The sequence below is a fragment of the Gossypium raimondii genome, chromosome 6 (assembly GCF_025698545.1).
Source record: "Gossypium raimondii isolate GPD5lz chromosome 6, ASM2569854v1, whole genome shotgun sequence".
Classification (NCBI taxonomy): domain Eukaryota; kingdom Viridiplantae; phylum Streptophyta; class Magnoliopsida; order Malvales; family Malvaceae; genus Gossypium; species Gossypium raimondii.
Window position 1 is genome coordinate 49,845,450 of NC_068570.1, and position 22,198 is coordinate 49,867,647.

At 33.2% G+C, this 22,198-nt stretch overlaps 1 protein-coding gene across 1 annotated transcript; it reads right to left on the reverse strand.

Annotated features, from left to right (window-relative positions):
* Positions 1–993: 993 nt before the first annotated feature.
* Positions 994–12,600, reverse strand: LOC105773245 (DExH-box ATP-dependent RNA helicase DExH9). The gene is made up of 14 exons (XM_012594970.2): positions 12,157–12,600; positions 11,875–12,075; positions 11,567–11,785; positions 10,401–10,739; positions 9,879–9,983; positions 9,052–9,162; positions 8,114–8,364; positions 7,169–7,292; positions 5,847–6,126; positions 5,601–5,755; positions 4,351–4,491; positions 4,001–4,233; positions 2,865–3,129; positions 994–1,760 (listed from the first exon to the last, which is right to left on the reverse strand). The coding sequence occupies exons 1-14, from the start codon at positions 12,427–12,429 to the stop codon at positions 1,482–1,484; spliced, it is 2,976 nt and encodes a 991-aa protein (XP_012450424.1). The 5' UTR covers positions 12,430–12,600; the 3' UTR covers positions 994–1,481.
* Positions 12,601–22,198: the final 9,598 nt, after the last annotated feature.

The window sequence follows — 22,198 nt, forward strand, 5'->3', positions numbered from 1 at the left end:
ATGTTTTTAAGATTCATAGGGAACTAATCCTCTTATGAGGGATTAGCGAGTGGAGGTATGGTTAATTGATTGTTGTGCAAGGTTTTCTTAGCGGATCAATTGTTTGAGAAAGGAAGAAATTAAATCCTAGACTTGAAGACCCTTGGAAGTCATTTAGGTGGAAATTAACCTAAAATTGGTATGGTCTATCTGTGAACACCTTAACCCCAAACAAGTCTGGACTGTGAGATCGAGAGAAAGTAGTTCTTGCTGACTCGTTATTCTAGTGGAAGATCGAGAGATCTTACTATGGTAACAACTGGTTGATTGAACAAGAAACCCAAAGCAACAGTTAGTTATGATTACCGAAGCGAGCTAGTCACCCATACTCAAATTTGATTAAATTTCCATAGCAAATTTCCTAAAATTTTCATTTATTTTCATTTATTTCTTTAGTTATTAAAAACTCTTTCTTTATGTTTAATCGTAATATAACTTATTTTAAATACTAATTAGCTCTATTTGTGCTTAGATTAAGATCAATTTAGTGCTCGCCTCCCTTGGGTACAATTCTTGAAGTACTTACCTACTTCGTTATAACTATATTACAACCTAACTCGCATACTTACAAACACAGCCTATTTAACATACTTTGTGCAAAATTTCTATCCTAAACGTTGATACGTCCGAATACAATCACTTATCCCAAAAAGAATGTTGCGAACCTGGGAGATAAGCGATAAGGTTATTGTATTATATGGGTTTTAGACTTATTATATTTTTTGTTCTGTTTTTCAAATAGTTCCTTTACAGTTTAAAGGAACTCGGAAATAGCTAAATGGGTTGTGAAAATTCTATGTTAAAAAAGGATGGTAAAATTGACAGAATGCTTCGTCGAATGAAAATTTAGCTCGATGATAGTAAACAATGAATAAAGGCATCTCCTAATATAAGAAGGGGGGCAAAGGGTTAAAAAGTAACTACAACTATTTTCATAGTTGATCTGCCAAGCTCTAGAAAATAATCCTTCTTCATATATTATATATAAAAACATTAAACAAACTTGCAGCAAAATTTTAGTGAACTAATTTCTCTAATTTAACTAGAATTTAGCTTAAGTTCCACCAAAAATGACGGAAAAAAACTGGAATCGGAAACAAAACATGTATCTCTAACAATAGAACAGCCTAGTGCATTGTGTAAAATGTAAGGTTAGGGATTGTGAGAAATTATTTCTCAACATCGGTTCAGAATCTTGCTTGCTTTGCCGCCTTCAATGCTGTTTTCTGTTATAGGCTGCTGTGTGTAAAGTGTATAGAGAAAAACAGCTCCCAAGGCAAAAGGCATCCACTTGCAGATTAATGTGCAATTTACTTTGTAGGTAATTTTCCCTCTCCTTTGATCACATTTGCTTCACTCAGCTTACTGACAAAAAATATTTTCATCAAAGATGATCATCTTGCCATTTAACAACCTTGATCCTTTCCAGCAACTGAACTATACTATAAGTATAGAGATGCTGCAAACACTATGTCTCTTTTAATCTTAGAGACAGCCTCTTCAAATTTTGTTTCGAGAGCTGTCTCTCCAATAGACCTGGCTGCTAAAATAAGCTGCTGAAGAACTTCTTCCAGTCGTCTGATGGCTCTGATTAAGCTGCCCTCAAAAACCTGTGTAATTTCCATAATCTCATAGAACTTGGATCCTTTTGCCCACGCATATACAGCTTCCATAATATCAGGCCGAAATGAACTTACAAAGCTCTCTACATCAATTTGAACCTGAAAATAAACACTAACTACAAGTCAACTACTTCTCTTGCAATACAACAGTAAAACTACATGCTTAGGTGTAATCACGTTGAATCCCACTAAAATGGAAACATCAAAAAATGATCATTCCTAAACGGAAGTGTTGGCAATTCTTTTGACCTATGTCTGGACTGACAAACAGACATGCCTTAGGCCATATGCTGTTCCTATTTTCTGAAAACCACTCCAATATCATTACTAGTATAGTTCTGACAGAAAAATAATAATCCTCCTGGAAACCGTACTTCTTTGCTTTCACTTTTACTTTAGTCATCTGCTTTAGTTCTCTGTACTGAACTCAAAGAACCAAAAAAGCATTCTTAATTATTTACTGTTATTGCTGTTGTCCAAAATTCTTGCAACTTGGCTTGAATCAGTTAAAATGATAAGGGATAATTACACTTTTAGTCTCAACCGTGTACATACTTTTAACTCAGTCCTAAACATTTGAAAATTGCTATTCCAGTCCTAACTGTTGTTAAATGTTTGACCATTTAGGATTGAAAGTTAAAAACTAGTAAAGTTAGGAATACGTGTAATTATTCCAAATGTTATAGATCAAAACAGTTAAAACAGCTTAAGCCGGCATCTTAATTCAGAACTGCAACCGCCGTTCTTATAGAACTGATCTTGGTTGAGGTCAACTACAAAGGTAGACCAAGTACAACCCAGAACAGTTTGGACATATTCCTTCCAACCAAGAAAATAAAAGACCTGCTTCATAGAAACCCGACAATGACAGTTATTACCCTCCTGGAAGGTCAAGGTACAGGGTCTAATTCTCCCTCCCATCAGGCCTTGTTCAGCTATACCAAAAAAAGATAAAAAAGGATGCACAGCCAGTTTCTTGTCATATCCAAAGAGGACCCTAACTAACCTAGTGGTACACCTACATGATGACCAAATATCTGAAACATGACCCAGAACCAGACATCGATTCTCATGTAAGCCAAAATTGGGTTCCAAACCCTAACCACTTTCTTGTCTTATCTAACTTGCTTTCCAAAATCCAAAACCAGGATTGCAAAATGGAAACAAATAAAAAGGGATTGTGAGATGAAGTTTATAGTATACCTTGCACTCAAGCTGAACTTTGGCAATCCTCCGTGCAGTATCTTGTAGTTGTGTAAAGAGCAGCTCTAATTCATCCCTGGGCTTTGCAGCATCTTGGAGCTTCTCCCGCCAAACAAAACAAGAGAGAAGAGACACCATTTCTTCTGCCTTTACATCTTTCAGAACACCACTGAACATAAGCTCTGTAAGAGTCAACTCATCAGCACTACTGATCTCACAAGCAACCTTGCCCTTCAACTCAACAACATCATCACTTGTAATATATCTGCAATAAAATCCAATTTTAGAGAGAAAAAAAAAGAACGTAGAGATTATAGGTGTCTATGCAACAAACTTAAATTTTGTGAAGCATTATCCATTAATAAGTAATAACAAAAAAAAGAAGAAAAGGATATGGTGAAATTTTAAGTTAAAGGCCACAATGTTGTCAAGGGCACTAGGCACTAGAATCCTTATATTCTCTTCAGGCATAAAGCACAATATGTATACGTACTTATTGTTGAATGCGTATAGAGAGAGAGAGCTTAAGACATATAATATGTTAATGAACACTAAAGAGTGCTCCAGTTTATCCTAGAAAACATGCAAAAGAGATTTTCTTTTCTTGGTCAACAGACATGATAAATATTGAGAAGAAGAGAGTTTGATATTATCTCCTTTCTTAATAGTAAAGGTACAGTTAATTAAAAAAATTAAAAATTAAGGAAACTTCAATTAGGTGAGAGTCCGAGCCACATTCGTTGTCTGGCACCAAGATGCAACACCCTAAAAACACTGTTTCAGCCATGAACAAATGAGAACTACAGAAAAATCCATAATAAACTACATGCATCATTGAGCATTTACAACCAAAAAGTTAAAGCAATATTCAATTTACATGTCTTTAGAAGGTGGGAGAAAAAAGGATGAGAAATGATGTTGTATCCTGATCATGTGAAAAATGAGGAAGGAGGATCTTTATTTTGATTGTAGAAAAAACTGCCAGTCATCTTGTGTTGGTCTCTAAGACTGAAGAAACAATAAAAAAGAGCTCCAGGGCAAAAAGCAATCAAATCCTTAGCAACTATCAAGTTATGAAACCATAAGAAAATTTTGGCAATACAAGTGAAGCAAGCTTAGAGAAATGGTTTTTTTACCCTAGCCTCCTTAGAACCCGTTTTCTGGCCTTAAGCTCATCTTTAAAAGCCAAGGCTGTGGAAGAACGCATTGTTTTCTTAATTGATCTGATCCTGGCTGTCAACTCTTCCTTCCTGTTCAAAAGTTTAAGCTTTTGCTCAATAAGCGGGGATTTTGCAATTTCATGCTTTTCAAAGAGGTTCTCTAATGCCTCCAACCTACGGACAGCCTTTTTATATGAGTTGCTTTGAATCTGAAAAAATGGAAAAAAATCATTTAATGGCAACTGAAAGAAGACATAATAGGAAGAACAAAGCAAAATAAAGTATTTCGTCATAAAATATCATGAAGAAAAAAATCAAACATATACATCCATTTCTTCAGGATCCAGGGGCATTCCGGTAGCATATCTAGAAATAAATTCAGAAAGTTTCTTCAAGGCATTCTCACGAGCTTCTAATGGCAGAAGATCTTTGGGTATGTTCAAGCGTGCACTACTTAAACTAGTAACCTGTCCAAGGCGCAAATAACAAATTAAATTATACTCTCATTGGATGGACATTAGATTCAGCAAGACCACAGAAATAAGTTTGGCGTATATTCATACTAACTTTTTATGCTAAAATAATTAGCTACAAAGCTGACACCTGAAAAATCCAATTCAAGTAGAAGCAAATCTTTTGAATCCTAATAGAAGATTCAGTTTGCTTTGTTGCATAAAGAATGTCTAATTCTTTTAAGAGAAGTTCCAAATATCATAATCAGAAATTCCAATGATAATACAAAACAAATTAGCATATTGTTCATGAAAAAAGCAACAACAAAAGAGGAAAAGGAACAGAAAAGCAAGATTCTTCTACCAGAGCTAGAAGGTTCAACACTTTAATATGTATGAGAAAAGCATGAGTACAGAAAATGTTCTTAACTAACAAAGAAACAAAATTACTATTGTTGTGCACTATATTTTTAAATAGTCATAGTAAACATTTTTGTTTTCATAAGATTTTATCCAATTTATCATTAGGAAATTTAATTTCATTAAATACATTTGTTAAATAGACTTATTAATTAAATTTATTCAATTTAAGAGTAAAAAGTTGAATCTCATTAAAAGGACTCTATTAAAGAGATTTACTGATAACAAGTAAAAGACAGAAACTGGAGGTTCTGATCTGATAGCCCTATTGTTTTTGGAGCTCCAAATTCTATCTTACTCATGTTTCAGCTTTAATTCTATTGATTTACTGCAGTTTTCTCCCTAAAGCACGCCAAGCTATATATTGTATGTGTTCAACACAGGGAAGAGAAATAACCATGCAAAACACGAGGAAATGTGGGGGAAGGCAATAAATGTATGCTTATGTATTGGACATGAGACTCGAACATATATCCTTTCTTTTTTCAGTACACATTGAATGTCTGATGGCCAGTGGACATTTTGGATTATATGCACATTGCGTCTACCATGATATTTCCCTTCAATAAAATGTCATGTTTGCTTATGTTATCTCTACAACTGTTTTATACTTCAAACAGAAACATAAATTTTATAAAAAAATTAACTTTTCGGCATACGCCAACAAGGCTGAATATATAAAGCAAGAAGTTCATGGATTTGACCTGAGAGAGAGGGATGGAAACAACAAGAGGTTCTCCAGGCTCTTTCAAAGGGACGATCTTAATTTTTTTCTTCCCAACACCTTCTTTGCTCACATTACATCTTGTAAGAATATCAAGGGCATAACTTGCATCTTCTGGTCTTTTACAGGCATCATCTGCATCAAGAATCTCACACTTCTGTGACAATTTGGACTTGAGTTAAGGCATTTTTTGACAACTTACAAGGGATCAACTTTGAGTTCTCACCTTCAGTAACAGTTTTCACCCTATGAAAGTCCATTAAAACACCCCAGGTAACATGATCCTCAACAGAGAAAGATGGAGATGTTTCATCATCAATGCATTGTATACAGATAGGCCTGCCAGATTTCATATAGGGTAAACAATACTTTGGAGAAAACACAATATCACGAATATCATTCTTCAAACTTTTGTATTGCTGAGTTAGACTGTAATAATTCCTCAAACTATCTTCTTCTTCAATTATCATGGAATCCCTCTCTTCTTCAAGGGCCTTTACTTGTTTCTGCAATACAACATCTTGCATCAATTGACAACAGCTATAAAATAGTTAAGTATCTCAAACATCGCGGGCATGTTTGGTTTTCATCAGAGAAAGTGTTTTTAATTATCATGGAACCAAACCCATGTTCATGAGCCTTTACATGCTTCTGCAACTATAACCACTTGCATCAGATAATCAAGAATAGCTTTAGAAATAGTTAAATGGCTAAGAAATCCTAAGCATGTTTAGTCTGCATCATTGAAAGAGTTCATGACTATTACAAGACCATTCTCTAAATTGTAGACATTAATGAATGTTCATGGTTAACACAGCATAAATTTCTTTCGCAGCTTTTCACAAGATTATGCATGGTGCAGTTTGACCCTTTTTAATGAGTTCTGGAAAAAGATACGACTTAGTAACCAAAAATTTAGTTCGTACACAAATTGAGTCATTTTAATCTACCAATTAAATCAGTTACATTATCAAGACAAGGCAAGGCCTTAGAACAGCAGAGGTATAGCTGATATCAAAGTCAGCTCCATTTGCCTCAGGTGTTCTATTCATATTTCTATTTTTCACCTTTTGCTTACTATGTGCTTTATTTAATATACATACATATTATCAAAAGTATCACCAACCAGAATCTAAATTTTAGATACCTTATTTTCCCAAATAAATATTCCATCTTTTTCTTCTCTCTTTCCCGACTAAATAAGATGATTCTTCAATTACTAGATATTTATATCCTTTCATCTTATGTACCATTGTATGCTTTTTTTCTCCTTTAGAATTCTAGCCCCTTAACATTCCAATGACAGTAAAAGATTGGAGATACCTTTGATCACTAGAGAAACATAGCAAATTGAACTGCCTAGCAATTCAATACAATTTGTTGGCTTAAGCTTTGAAGATTAACAACTAACGTTTTCTCCAAGAATAACTAATAACTTATATTTTTACTCTCCACTATTAAAAAACAGTTTGAATATTCAAAAACCAGAGAACAATAATCAAAGGTATCAACATCAAATTATAGAAGTTTCGGAATCTAATAACAGACCTCAAGGTCAGGAATTGAACGATCAGCTTGAAACTGATAGAATGAATTACGAAGCATACTTTCAGGATCAGCCTCTTCACAGCGCAATTGATTCAATAGCATATTGTAGCTTAGGTGGAAGGCACTGAAACAAAATGGAAACGGCAATTAACAAAAATTCATAATTCTTTAATTATGGAAAAAGTCATAATTCTGGTAATAGTCACTTTAAATCCTCTACTCCCATCCTAAACCAAGTTTTTACCAGTCAGCGCTCATCCCACAATGATAACGCCCTAGCTTATTAGGAGTTAAACATCATTGTTATTTACAACAAAAAAAAATATAGTTACCATCAATAAATATGATCATCAACTATAAGCTACCTGCAACCAAAATCCTCTTAAGTCAGCTCAGAAGGATTTTTCCCCCTAAAAGAGAATATATTTTCATCCCTCTTCCAAGTTAAGAACTCCCACAAGGACTGATTTTGCAAATTTGTCGCCAGCAGGTGTTGCCCATAAAACTATGGAGGTTCTGTTGGTGTTTAAATGCAAGAAAAGCTAAGATCTCACTTTTAATAATGCCAATAAAAGAAACAAACTACTCATTCCCCTTTTCAATTTTCTATTTCTCCAGGCCTTTTTATGCTTCCCCTTTTCCATCTTTCCTACTAAACAAAGCCCAGGAAGTCAAACTTAGACTCACGAGCATAGGAAGTTTCATTGTCAGATTTGGTGAAAACAACTAAGTCCCTCCAGCATTGTCATAGGGAGCTCGCAAATTTCCATTTGGAATAGGAAAAAAGGTCCACATATATGACATCATGGATAAACTACAAGTTTCATGTATGAATGTTCAGCAGCATGAATGTTATTTGAAATGCAACCTGAATCCAAAGGACCACCAAATCATGGAAATATGGATTAGTGAAATTTAAACAGGTTTTTCATAGATCAAATATACCTGTTCAAACTATCAGCATTTCCCTTGAGCATCATTTTAGCTGTAGATGGTTCCATCCTTTCATCCACCATAAGAATGCATATTCCACGTGCATCAATTCCTCGACGACCAGCACGGCCACTCATTTGAATATATTCTCCACTAGATATCCATCTAAACTTGTCCCCATCAAATTTACGAACATTTGTAAACACGACAGTTTTAGCGGGCATGTTTAGCCCAATACTGAAGGTCTCTGTGGCAAACAAACACTGAAGAAAATTTTCAGTTTTTGTTTTCCAATTAAATGTTAAGAGTAAAATGAATGGCCCAAAAATAGGAAAAGAGATTCTTTTATACAGTAACATAAGAAATACAATTTTCTGAGATGCTTAACATCATACAGATACAAATCAACCTAAATTCATAAGTTTCTCGGAAATTGTATAGCAATATCGGTCTTGCGATATTTTTCATGATGAGACACTCAGTAAACTGAAGATAATGAAAATCATAAATAGCACAGGGGAAAAGGAGGTCAAGGAGTTACATACTTTTTACAGATGTAAAGTGAGTATGTCCACTAATGCAATGACCAGATTCCAGATATACAAAAGCACCTTAACAAAAACATTTGGAAAACTCGAGATAAAAACAGAAGGACACGAATTTTCAGACTTTAATATGAAACAAATACAGACAGTCAATAAACTTCCAGCGAAAAATCAAGAAAGACGAATAGTACAGTGAACAAAGGGTAAAACTTTTTGAGCAAAAGAAGACTGCATGCAAACTAGCCAACACACTGCTAGTTATCAATTTAATCTGATAACTGAAAATTCCACAACTGTACATAACTTCAGTAATTAAGCCAGTTAATACGATAATGTTACAGTCAATCATTAAACCTTGAACATATGCACTAACTTTAAGATATAACTTGAGTGTGTATTCCCAACCTTAATCAGTCCTTCCTGAAATAATATCTCTATCACTTCCTTTAGAATTGGAAGCAAACCAGAATGATGCACACCTATTCCACGTTTCAAAAGCGGTAACATGTTTGACACCTGTAAAAGCATCTCATAAAAGGCAAAACAAATATCTGAGCAAAACAAATTTACAGGTCATAACAGAATAGAATCTAAATCTAAAATATAACTTTCCATGTCAAAACACATCCATGCATATGCCGATGAGTTTCCATTTCATTTCTCTGTTCTTTTCTGACTATTCTTCTCTTTTTTTCAAAAAACCATAAAACATGTTTAACACCAACACTTCAAAAAATCAATCAATCAAAACCAAAACAAATTTTCAAATTGCTTCCATCACATGGGAATGTAAATGCTCCACACAGGAACACAGTATTCAAAAGCGATTGTAAAAACCCACAGATAATTCAAAAAAATATATTTGTAAATAAGCTTGATATCAGAATTCTGCAACAAGATTCTGATACCAATTTTTTTATATCTAATTACAAATTCAAAACCAAAAGCAAAATTAAATAAATAGACAATAAAAAGTAGAAAATGGGAACTTTTGCAAACTAAATACAACATTTGCAAACAGTTTATAACTCAAAGGACTGATGGTCAAAACTAACTAATAAAAGATAATGGTTTCCACACAAGTGGCTATCAATTTGGGAGGTAACCAGGCAATAATCATAAAATTACAGTTTGATACACGGTCATAAATATTCAATTGCAACCTTACAGGTGCAACCATTTTTAAATTCACATTCAAACACATCTTGCAGATTTCAGGAATAACAACTTGCCTGAGGTAGCTTCTTATCATCATCGGAAAGCATATCCATGGCACTCCAAAAGACTGTTTCTATATTTCCTTTCTCATCATCATCATTTAAATCCATCTTTGCCATCTAAATTAAAAACATAAGAAAATAACAAGACAATTAAGATAATAAAAAGAAATAAAAAAATTACCTAACAACAGAAAAACCAGTGCATGCGCCTAAAGGGAATAAATCAAGAAATTTAAAAACAAAAATTTAGGATAAGAAAAAAGGAGGAAATGAACCTCAAAAACAGTCTATTGTATAAGCAACAACCACTGAGCCAAACTTGATGTAGGTGTCTAATAACTATATAGCATATTTATAATACTAACTTGCCAACATTATGTATAGCACAATGTTGAGCAAGGATTCTTTTTAAAACATACTAATAGTTGGGGATCTTTTGGGTTGTAAGAGGAAAGAAGACATGCCATCCACCCATGTCTTCCCTATACCAACAATATACATATTCAAATAATAAAAGGTTCTTTTGAGACCCACCTGCATCGCAAGAAATTCACATTCCCTTTTGCTAAAGCTAAAAATTATTACAGGATCGTACTGTCGCTGAATGATCATTTTCACCAACTTGAAGATGTCACTTTGTTCACTAACTTTTCCCATCACTAACCCATTTTGTGATTTACCATTATTTCTTTTCTTGTCACTTTCACTTGTAGGAACTAGTGCATTTAAAGCTTTCTGAAAGCTATCCTCCCGAAATTTTCCTTTCTCATCTACCACCAAAAACAGACCATCACCTCCAGCAGGGAAAATATAATGCTGAAGAGGGGTTGGCCTATAATCGGTGTAAACTATGTGACATGGTTGTTTGTGAACCTGCAACCACAGAATCAATAAGCAGACATATTTAAACAATTAAACAAGCTATAAAGTTAATGATCTATAGAACCACCTAGCAATGAAATCTATGTGCTTGATCCCAAAAGCATCCTACTCAAAAACAAAGAAGTTTATAATGTCCTCAAGATTCATAATCACTTTCTAGGTACAAAATCCATTCACAAAAATCAAAAGCAGGGATCATTAGGATTAGGACTAGTATCTCACACAGGAACGTTTTAAAGGAAATGAAAACACAAAGTTAATATGCTTCTGATATATTTTCTTAAATCTTTACTAAAAGTTGCAAAAAAGCAGGGTCGAGAAAAAAACATATCACCCATAAACAAGCTTAAAACCGCTCTTAATAGACTAAAGCAAACAAGCCAGTCTATAGGGTCTACGCTGGCAAGACCTTACACACTCAAAGATCAAAATAGTAGAATCAAGGTTGACCAATGGAAAGACTAAATATGTCACAGGCAACTAACATCAATCATGTTAACTATAATAATTTTTTTTTTCAAATCATGTTTTAATAATAAGATTTAAACTCAAGAATTTCAGATTTGTGCTGGGTTGTTTTATGTAGTTTATTTTTTACTGTTCTCCTCATAGTTCCTCAAAGAAAACTTTCCTACTTTCGATTTATGGAGGGAAAAAGATAAACAAAACACCAAGCTTTTACATGTTACAAATATACCCTACTAAGAGAAATGAAAATAAGTTGGCTGCTATTCAAAACAGATAAGCTGGCTAAAGAGCACTGATTAATTATATTCATGTAGAAAGTTGGTGAATAAATTAAAGCAAACATTAACCACCTTGGCCACCCAATCAGCAAATTCCTTCGCATTAGGTACAGTTGCTGAAAGAAATACAAATCGAGAGTTCTTCGGTGCCATAACAATACTCTCTTCCCAGACAACACCTCTCTCGCGATCACGCATGTAATGCACTTCATCAAAAACAACCCACGCCACCTCACGAATAATCTCGGACCCTTTATACTGCATACTTCGCCAGATTTCCGTGGTCATCACCTGAAAATCAAACAGTTGGGAACATATAAAAAAATCAAATACTAAAGGAGAAAACGTAATATGAGACGGAAAGCAAGTAAAGTACCAACCAAACAAGAAGCATTAGGGTCAATTGTAACATCTCCAGTCATCAAACCGACATCGGAAAACTCCTCTTTAAACTCCCTATACTTCTGATTGCTGAGAGCCTTAATAGGTGAAGTATATATAACACGCTGATTATTCCGCAAAGACATAGCAATTGCATATAAAGCTACTACAGTTTTGCCTGCTGATGTATGTGCCGATACCTGTATTGAAACTAGCATTTCACTTTCTCTACTTTCTTTGTTGGGAAAGAAAAGAACAAGAAGAACAAAAGAATGTCTTACAAGGACAGATTCGCCACGATTGAGGCAGTTGATAGCTTCAGACTGAAAGGGGTCAAGCGTGAAAGGAAACTCCTTGGCAGGTTTAGAGTCAGCTAGAAATTGTAAAGAGGAAGCAGAAGGAACATAACCTTCAGGATATGAAACATCATGGACACATCCGAAGGCTTCCTCCGCCAACGGTGAGACGTCTTCACCGTGATGTTTCTTCTTCTGCGGCGGCGGAGGAGACTCAGAGGATATCGCCTCACCTGACTTCCTCTTCAAGGATTCCATTTACTTATCTTCTTCAAGACTTCTTAGGAAGAGAGGGAAAGAGAAGATTCTATCCTGCGGCAGCGGCGGCAACTTAGGGGAAAGCCAAACAAACTCAAAACACGAATAAAAAGAGAAAGAACAGACCGAGCGAGTAAGTCTTTTAAATTACACACTAATTTAGGCAATCGTAAAACACTTCCGAGCTATGTTTTACATTTTAAACATCCCAACTTAATAAACAATAGCTTATATTACATGGCAATAGGGTTGTTGTATAATTTTTTTTAAAGCTAAACTACACCCGTGGTCACTTTTGTTTATCTTAGGTTACATTTCAGTCACTTATGTTTGAAATGTTACGTTTTAGTTACTTACGTTATTATATTGTAACATTTTAGTCACTAAGTCGTTAATTATCGTTAATGGTGTAATGGTAAGCTGACATGGCACGTTAAATTATCATTTCAAACAAAAACTTTAGGTTAAATTATACAATTGGTCCCCATAATTTTTCGTTTTGAGCAATTTAATTCTTTTATGTTCTTTTAACTTTCTTTCTTTCTTTTTCTTTATTTTCCATTCTCTTCTGCTTCTCCCACTATTTTCCTACCTTCTTTATTTCTTTTAACATACCAGGAAGTCGAATTGGTAGTGAAGAAAGAAGCATGGTATGGGTTTATGGGTTTTGGTTATAGGTGATGACAGTCGACTTCCTACTTCTTTTTTCACTGCCAATTCGACTTCCTAATATGTTAAAAGAAATGGGAAAGGTATGAAAATAAAAGGAGAAACAAAAGAGAATGGAAAAAAAAGACGAAATTTTAAAGAACATAAAAGAAAAAAATTAAATTACTTAAAAGGAAAAAAATATGGGGATCAATTGTATAATTTAACCTAAAATTTTGTTTGAAATGATGATTTAACGTGCCACGTCACTATCGCATTACACCATTAACGACGGTTAATGGCTCAATGACTAAAATGTTACAACATGATAACATAAATGACTAAAACGTAACATTTCAAACATAAGTGACTAAAACGTAACCTAAGGTAAACAAAAGTGGCCATGGGTGTAGTTTACCATTTTTTTAATTACCTTATTGTTAAGGTGGTATTTTTTTTTATTTTTGACTAAAGTTAGGAACCTTTCTATGAACCTTTTGAAAAACAACTAAAATTCAACACTTATTTCTCTACTTCATTAATCCCAGCATTGTGAACTCTTGATAGATTATTCGATAGAAGATGATAGCTTTCTATCACCTTTTCAAGCTCTTTTTCGAGTTTACCGATCTCCTTTTCGGGTTCCCATAAAGATAATGGTTGTTTTTGTTTAATTTTATACCTTTTTGTTACCTTATTAGGCTTTTCTTCTTATGGTTTAACAAGCTCTTTTTCGAGTTTTGGTGACAACGAAGGTCGCGTTAGTTTAAATTTATAGCTTTCTATCACCTTTTAAGCTCTTCTTCTTCAAGTTTCTCCCTTTTTTACCAATTTTCAATTCCGATAACAATCATTTTCGTCAAATATTATAAACTTCTTTCACTTTTTCCTTTTCAAATTTCGATAATGATGATGGTGGTAGCCGATTTAGATTCATATAAAACTCCAAAAGATTATCAAAATCTTCCCCAAAAGTTGTAAAGCTCTCCTCTATAGAAAGTTAGGCATTGAGGACGGAAGCAAATAAACCCAAAAAAATATTGTTTTGGACTAATTATTGAAAGGTCCCTAATTTTAGTCAAAAGTAAAAACAAATGCAACATTAGCAATTCGTTAGTGGATTAAAAGAATTTTTAATGAAAGTGACCAATTCGAGCAATTATCTTAATTAGAGTGACTAAATTGATAAGAAAAATTAAAGTGACCAAAATAAGAACGACGTTTTAGGGTGACTTGCGATGTAGTTTACCCTAAAAAATCTAATCATATTAAAAAAATTACACATTAATTTTTGTAACATTACTATGTAAAGATTAGTTTTTTTTACTATACTAGAAGAATAATATAATCATAAAAGATAGCAAAAAGGGTTCTGAAGAGAATAGAAAAGATTAAAAAAATGGAGAGTTAGGGTTTTACAAGAGAGAGAAATAATGGAGTCTATCTATTTCTTAAATTGTGTTGATACAAAATATCAACAAGGGTGGAGAAGGTAGGGGTGGTGAGGAGGTCGATTCACCTTTACAAGGTGGAGAGTCGGAAAGTAGTAGAATAAAAAGGGGGATGAGGGCATATTATGTTAAGGGTTTTAGAATGAAAAAAAGAGTACCCTTTTCTATGTTGTGCCTTGGGGTATCTATAGACGAGGGGCTTCTGATAACTTCTTTATTACCACATGCCCAAGCTGGGTTAAAGGTATATGTAATGATTCAACTTTTACTGGTGCTGAAAAACACAGTTTTAGAACCTCATTTTCGTAAATTCTAACACCCTTAACCCCTTTCTGTCACAGATTAGGGTTATGAGCATTACCGTACAATTAGAACATTTATAATTAATTTCATTCAAAAATCATAAACATAACTTAAACCATTCCTACATACACATATCGTCCCTAAATCGAGCCTTTGATGCCCTAAAATACTTTAGAAACAAATCGAGACCAATTTGAAATCATTCAGAAAGCTTAAGAAAAATTCACAAAAATCGAAAACAGGGTTCACACAGCCATGTGCCTCACACGGCTGAGACACACGTCCATGTCTCAAGCCGTGTAACCTTTGAACTAGGGACATACGGCCGTGTCCCAACCCGTGTCCTCACCCATGTAACTCATTGAGTAGGGTCACACGGCCGTGTCACACACTCATATGTCAAGTTGTGTAACTCTCGAAATAGCCTCACACCCCCATGTGCCAAGCTGTGTGCTAGGCCATGTAAGTAACTGACTTGCACCTTAAGCATTCAACAGGTGACACACGGTCGTGTTGCCAAGTTGTGTGTCTCACACGGTCGAGTCACACGCCCGTGTCTCTAGCTGTGTAGACCTAAAATATATCGTAAACAACAAGTTTACCATTTCAAGCTTACTTGGGCCTTAATTAATTCAAATATCAATCATTTAACCTATTCAAAATACAATTAAACATACTCAAAACATGCCAAAACAATCATCCTAAGTGCCTAATCAATGTACCCTCATTGGTACCACATTTTATATCATCAAAACACATCAACAATGCATCATCCAAATCAAAGTTAAAAGTATGCCAAAATCACTCAATTTAGCCTAACATAAAGCTACTTAAGACATCAAGCTTTAAGTTCCATTCATATATCAAGCCTTTGGTCAAAACGCATACTAACATTTAGCTTCAAACATAAACATATACTTATAACTATATTTACATCACATTCACAAAACAACTAACAACCAAAGACATCCTAGGTACATGCCATTACAAAATTAAACATCACCACACTTGAGATCGGGATTGTTGTTGGATGCTGAGTCGGCGATCAAAAAAGAGTACCTAACCTGCGCATGGAAAACAAAACCGTACATTGAGTAAAACTCAGTGGTATTTCTATAATCCGAATACTTTAAGACATGATATAATACATGAATGCTCAAATTGAATTATATCATCATACTACTATCTAAACATACAATTAAAATATATCACCATTTTAATTTCATACATTTCATCACATTATTTCATGCTATACTCAAATTTCACAAGTATTCACCTTTAGTTGGTTTGAACATATATCTCAATTCACATCACTTACTATATGAATAGCTTTGCATAGATCAATCAACAATTTACTTATATTATGGCATAAACAATCCACATTAAGCAACTTCACTTATTTGAATAACCACAAGTATATCTAAAGCATTTGAATTTATTTCACAACTTTAACATTCTAACTCAATAATATATCATCTTTTCTAATGAATAAATGTATATACATAAGTAAATATAATCTTCTTTAGTAATACCTATAACCATCCTTCTTAGATGATTCATAACACATTGTTGTATAGTCCAGTTGGTACACGGCACCCGGTGCCTAGTGGATAATCCGCGAAAGAGTTTGCGCCCAGCGCTAGTCGAATAAACAATAAATGTGTGCCTAGCACTAGTCAGATAAAATGGCGGAAGTTGCGCCCGCGCTAGTCGGATAAACCGAGAAATAATTAGTGAGCCCAGCTCTATTTGGATAAACCAACAATATTTGCACCCAGTGCTAGTCGGATAAATCGATGAAATAATTAGTGAACCCAGCTCTAGTTGGATAAACCAACGATATTTGCACCTAGCGCTAGTCGGATAAACCGACAAATGTGTGCCCAACACTAGTCAGATAAACTGATAAAAGTTGCGCCCAGCGCTAGTCAAACGAATTGGTGATGTCAATTGCTCATTTGCAAGTCCATAATTTTACTTTTCATAACTGAATATCACATTTCATAATTTAATAACAGTTCCACTCCAATTATCTACTAATCACACATTAATTTATTCCATAATGTCACATTCCATAAACCTCCATTCAATTGGATTAACAAATACTTTAAGGATATAATAAGACATCAAGTAGTAACTAAGTTAATTAAAATAATTTATAAAGTTCGAGTTCGGGGACTACGAACTTACCTAAAATCGAAGATGATTATTCCTCAACCTTCTCTTTTCCCTAAGTTACAATCGATCTACTCGTTTCATGATCAAAACATAATAAATTAATTTATTAACTAATTCAAACACCATATCAAGTTCAAATTCAAAACATTCTACAATTTAATTACATTTTTACTTATTTGCACTCAACATTTATCCTCAATACAATTAAATCCTCAATTATAAATCATATTTTTTAATTAAAACCAAGAAAATCCCATTTCAACTAATTATTCCACAAGGTCCAAAAAACTCATACTTTCAAGTAATTCACAATTTAACCCTTGAATTTACCATTTCCATAATTAAGCCCTAAACTTTAAAATCATCAAGAATCATTTAAAAAATATCTATTTAATTACCAAACTTAATATCCAACAAAATAACACCAAGAACTTAATTTCCCTACAATGACAATATTCACAAACTTCACTAAATCTAAAAATTTTAACATGGGCACATTAACTCATGAGATTAAGAATTCAAAAACATAAATTTCATGTAAAAATAACTAAAATCTACTAATCAAATTAGACATGCAACATTAGCTCTTGGCTGTGCGTGACTTCTCCCCCTTTCCTTTTATTTCGAAAAGAAGAACATTAAAAGAAAATATGCTTGCCTTTCTTCTCTCCACTCATTAATATCTAAATTATTATTAAAATTATATATTCTTTTATAACATAATTATAATTTAAGTATTATAATAACTTAACATATAATACTTATAATATTACTATAACCGTACACTATCACATACCAATATAAATAATGGCTTTTTACTTAATAAGTCCTTTAACCTAAATCCACTTTATAATTTGGTATTAATTCCTACTTTTATCACTTATTTGATTTAGTCCTTATACTCAAATTACACACTAATTTAACGAAATTATCTAACTGTGCAATAACTCGTTTTTAGTGAAATCGAAACAGTGGTTTTGGGACCACAAATCTGAAGTCAAAAAAATTTATTTTATTATTATATGGTCTACGGTATGATAGAAATACCGTATAAAAATTTTGTTAAGAAATTTTATCGTTTACATACCTAATTTGATGAAAAGGACTAAATTGCATTAAATGAAAAGTTGAGTTCTAATAGCTAAAGGTATTAAATAGCTATAGAATTTTAAATTGGAGGTCCTTATACGGTAAATAGACCATTAAAATGCTTAGTGGTTAAGCATGAATAGTCATCATTAGAAATTTCATGAAACATTAATGTTAATTTTGGAAATTATCAATTAAAGTGATATTAAATAAAATAAAAATTTATTATCATCATCTACCACCAAATAAAAAAAAAAGAGAGAAGAAAACCTAGCCATGGAAGCTTGAGATATTAGCAAGCTTATTTTGCTTAATTAGGTATGTATTCTTGTCCCGTTTTTAATGATTTCTATGTTTCCGAGATCGTAATAGCTTAATCTAGCTAACTCGGGGATTAATTTACAAAATTATTAAATTATTAGGGTTTTTCCATAGATTAGTATGCTTGAATTTTGAATTTTTATGATAGAAAATGAAAGGTTGTTGTTAGATAAACAACTTTTGTAAAGAGAATTTTGATGAAATTATTAATTAGGGATTAAATTAAAAAAGATGATAAATTTATGGTAAAATTGTGAACTTGTGAATTATATGGGCTGCTATTAATATGTATAAAATTGACTAGGTTTGAATAAGCGTTAAATTGCATGAAAGTCATTTTTTGAGCCTAGGGACTAAATTGTAATAAATAAAAGTATAAGGGTAAAATAGTAATTTTGCAAAATGTGTTGTTGGACTAAATTGAATATTAATTATATTGAATTGAGTTAAATTCATTCGCATAGATTCAGTTAGACCTAGTAAGGAGTTAGATCGAGGCGGAGGAAAAATATTGGATTAGTCACCTTCATATCTATATAAACTCGTCGAGGTAAGTTCGTGTAATTAAATTGTACATTAGTATGTGTTAAATTGAATTATTGTTCATGATTTTTACAATTGCCATGGATAAATACCGATTGTATGTTCGACGATTATCGAGTCTCATTTGAACCTTATGAAATTCTTAGGATACAAATGACATGTCATTAGGGTTACCGATTTGGTTGGGGTCTTGCATGTGTTGCGGACACACCATAGCTCTTATGAGCTTCCTAATACTCAGCTCGCATGAGCTTCTCGATACTCTGCTTGCATGAGCTTCCTGTTATTCAGCTCGAAAGAGCTTACTGTTTATAGCTCGTATGAGCATATATGAATATGAATTGACGTATTACAATTCAGTACACCTCGGGTGTACTACCGTGTATCCAACGATATTTTAAATGGTTCAACAGGCACAGTTCTGTTATGAAATCATATAAGTTTGATATGAACTATTACTGGTATATACATGAAATACATGAAATATGATTATTTGATAAATTCCATCATGTGTGTTGGATTTTATATGTGATTTTTATGGCTAATATGTTTGTGATAATGTGTTTAGGCTTTTGACCAAATTGATTGAGATATGCTATGTTTACTTACCTATTTTGTGGAAATATGGTAAGTTAAATTCTGTATTATACGAACTTACTAAGCTTAAATGTTTTCTCTGTGTTATTTTCCATGTTTTATAGTAATTCAGAAGCTCATTAGGGTTGGAAGCTGGTCGGAGCTATTCACACTATCCATCGATTCTTTTGGTACTTTCAGTAAATTAATTCCGGTTATAATGGCATGTATAGGTTATTTTGGCCAATGTTGGCATATAAGGGTTTTGTTGAGGCTAGCCAATTGAATGGCTTGTGTTTGATATATTTTTATGTGTATATAAGTGACTTTATCATATCTATTATGTGTTTGATTTGGTAGAATGAAAGAAAGTAAAATGTGGTTTCAATATGCATACATGAATTTGGTTATCTAGATAAGTTAAGATACTTGGTTGACATCTTTAAGTTGTCATTTGAGGTGCCTAAGAGCATATTGGTTGGATGTAGTGATATTTTATGTTTAATACTTGATTTTGACTTGTTTTAATGCCTTGATATGGCTTGTGGATGTGCAAATTGTTGTGTTTAGGTTGGCACTAAATTGGGTGAGAAATATGGCTTGGAAATGGCCTATTTTTGTCCACACGTGTCTCATCCGTGTGTGACACACGGCCAGGTGACACGGCCGTGTGTCCCCTATATCTTTTAAATTGCACAAGTCAGTATGCTCACACGTCCTACACACGGGCTTGTGACTTGGCCGTGTGACCCAATTCAGAGAGTTACATGGGCACAGATACGGGCTGGGACACGGCTATGTGTTCCTATTTCGAATGCCCACACGGCTTGAGACACGAACATGTCTGCTAACTGTGTGAGTCACACGGCCTGGCCACACAGTCGTGTGTCCCCTGTAACTTTGAAAAATTTCAAAATTTTCTGAAAATTTCTTTGAGTACCTGATCTAGTCTCGACTTGTTTCTAACGTTTATTGTGGGCCCTGAGGGCTCATATAAGGGACAATATGTTTGATTTGGATTGATTTATGATATGAATGCTATATTATATGAAATGTTTGATTAATTGATCTGTAAACTTTGATAATGCTCCGTAAGCCTGTTTCGGCGACGGATTCGGGTTAGGGGTGTTACAAACTGCAATTCAATTTGTTTCTAAAATAACGATGTAAATATTTAATAAAAATATTTACGAGTTTGGTTTACGAAAACTAGGTCCCGATACCTCAATTTTTGAAACCACCGACTTTAGGATCGATACACTTGTACCCTATCTAACTTCCAAATAACCAAAATTATTAGACCAAACTTCAATATAATACTATAATATCCTCATAAATATTGATAAATAATATTCACTGATCCTATCCTCGGAAAATAGTATTCTAAAATCGTCGTTTCCGTCTCCACTGACTTTTGGGTCGTTACATAAATCGATTATGTTAGGATAAAATATAAAGATTAACGCAGTTAATATGCAAATATATTGAAGATCGATTAAGTAATTTAATTGAGGAAATCATTATTTAAACTTAGGGACTAAATTGTAAATATTTAGTCGCTATTGAGTTTTAATTTAAAAAGGCTTGAGGACCTAATTAGCAATTATCCAAAGGGCCTAAATGGTTATAAACAAATTTTCTTCATATTAATAGTGGAAGATGATGATAATTTCCACTTAACTTTAATTATAATTAAAAAGCATATATATGTCATTAGTTAATGAATTAATCATGTTTAAATTGTTAATTAAAATCACTAATGATGTATATATATAAGAAACTAAAGATTTATATATATATATATATATATATATATATATATATATAAGAAAATAAATGGAAAGAAAGATAATATCATCTCTTTTCGCTTGGTCATGCTATCCAAACTAAAAGAAAGGAATAACAAAACTTGGTTTCTTTCCATTTACAATTAGGTCCACCTTGTACCAAGGTAATCAAGCCATTTCCTTCAAATTTTTATAGATTTATGATTATGGGAGGTTGATCTAGCTAGCCCATGTGTTAATTTGTTCAATTATTTTATGTTTAATAAATTTTCATTAAAATGATATTGATGATTTTGAGCTTGATTTGAAGAAATTGATAGTTGGTAAACTTAGATTATGATAAGTATTAAATTAGAAAGTAAGTTAAACTTGTTAGACGACTTTATGACATTAGGGACTAAATTTAAAAAATGAAAGATGTCATAAAATTATGCTATAGATAGAAAGTATAAGGTCCTTAATGAAAGAATGTGAAATCGAATTTTAATCTGATGTTAGATATTGCAAAATATGAGAATCCTGGGTGTAGGGACTAAAATGAATAAAATGCACAATATGTTGACTATGTATTTTAATATGATTCGGGTGTGAACTGATATTGTTTTATAATTGCATTTATCCAATGTAGTTAAAGACGACGTCAGGCCGTCTCGAGAGAAGGGAAATACGAGAGTCATAAACAAGTGACAAAAACTACGGTTTACACTTTTATGATTCGAGTTCAATATATATACATGATTGTTGCATATTGGGTATTGAGGTAAGATTATTACTTGTCTTATAATTTGAACTATGTTTGACAGTATTGAATGCTGAGAATTGAATTGTTTTGATAATAGTAGAAACGAGCATGATATGGATTGCTAAATGATT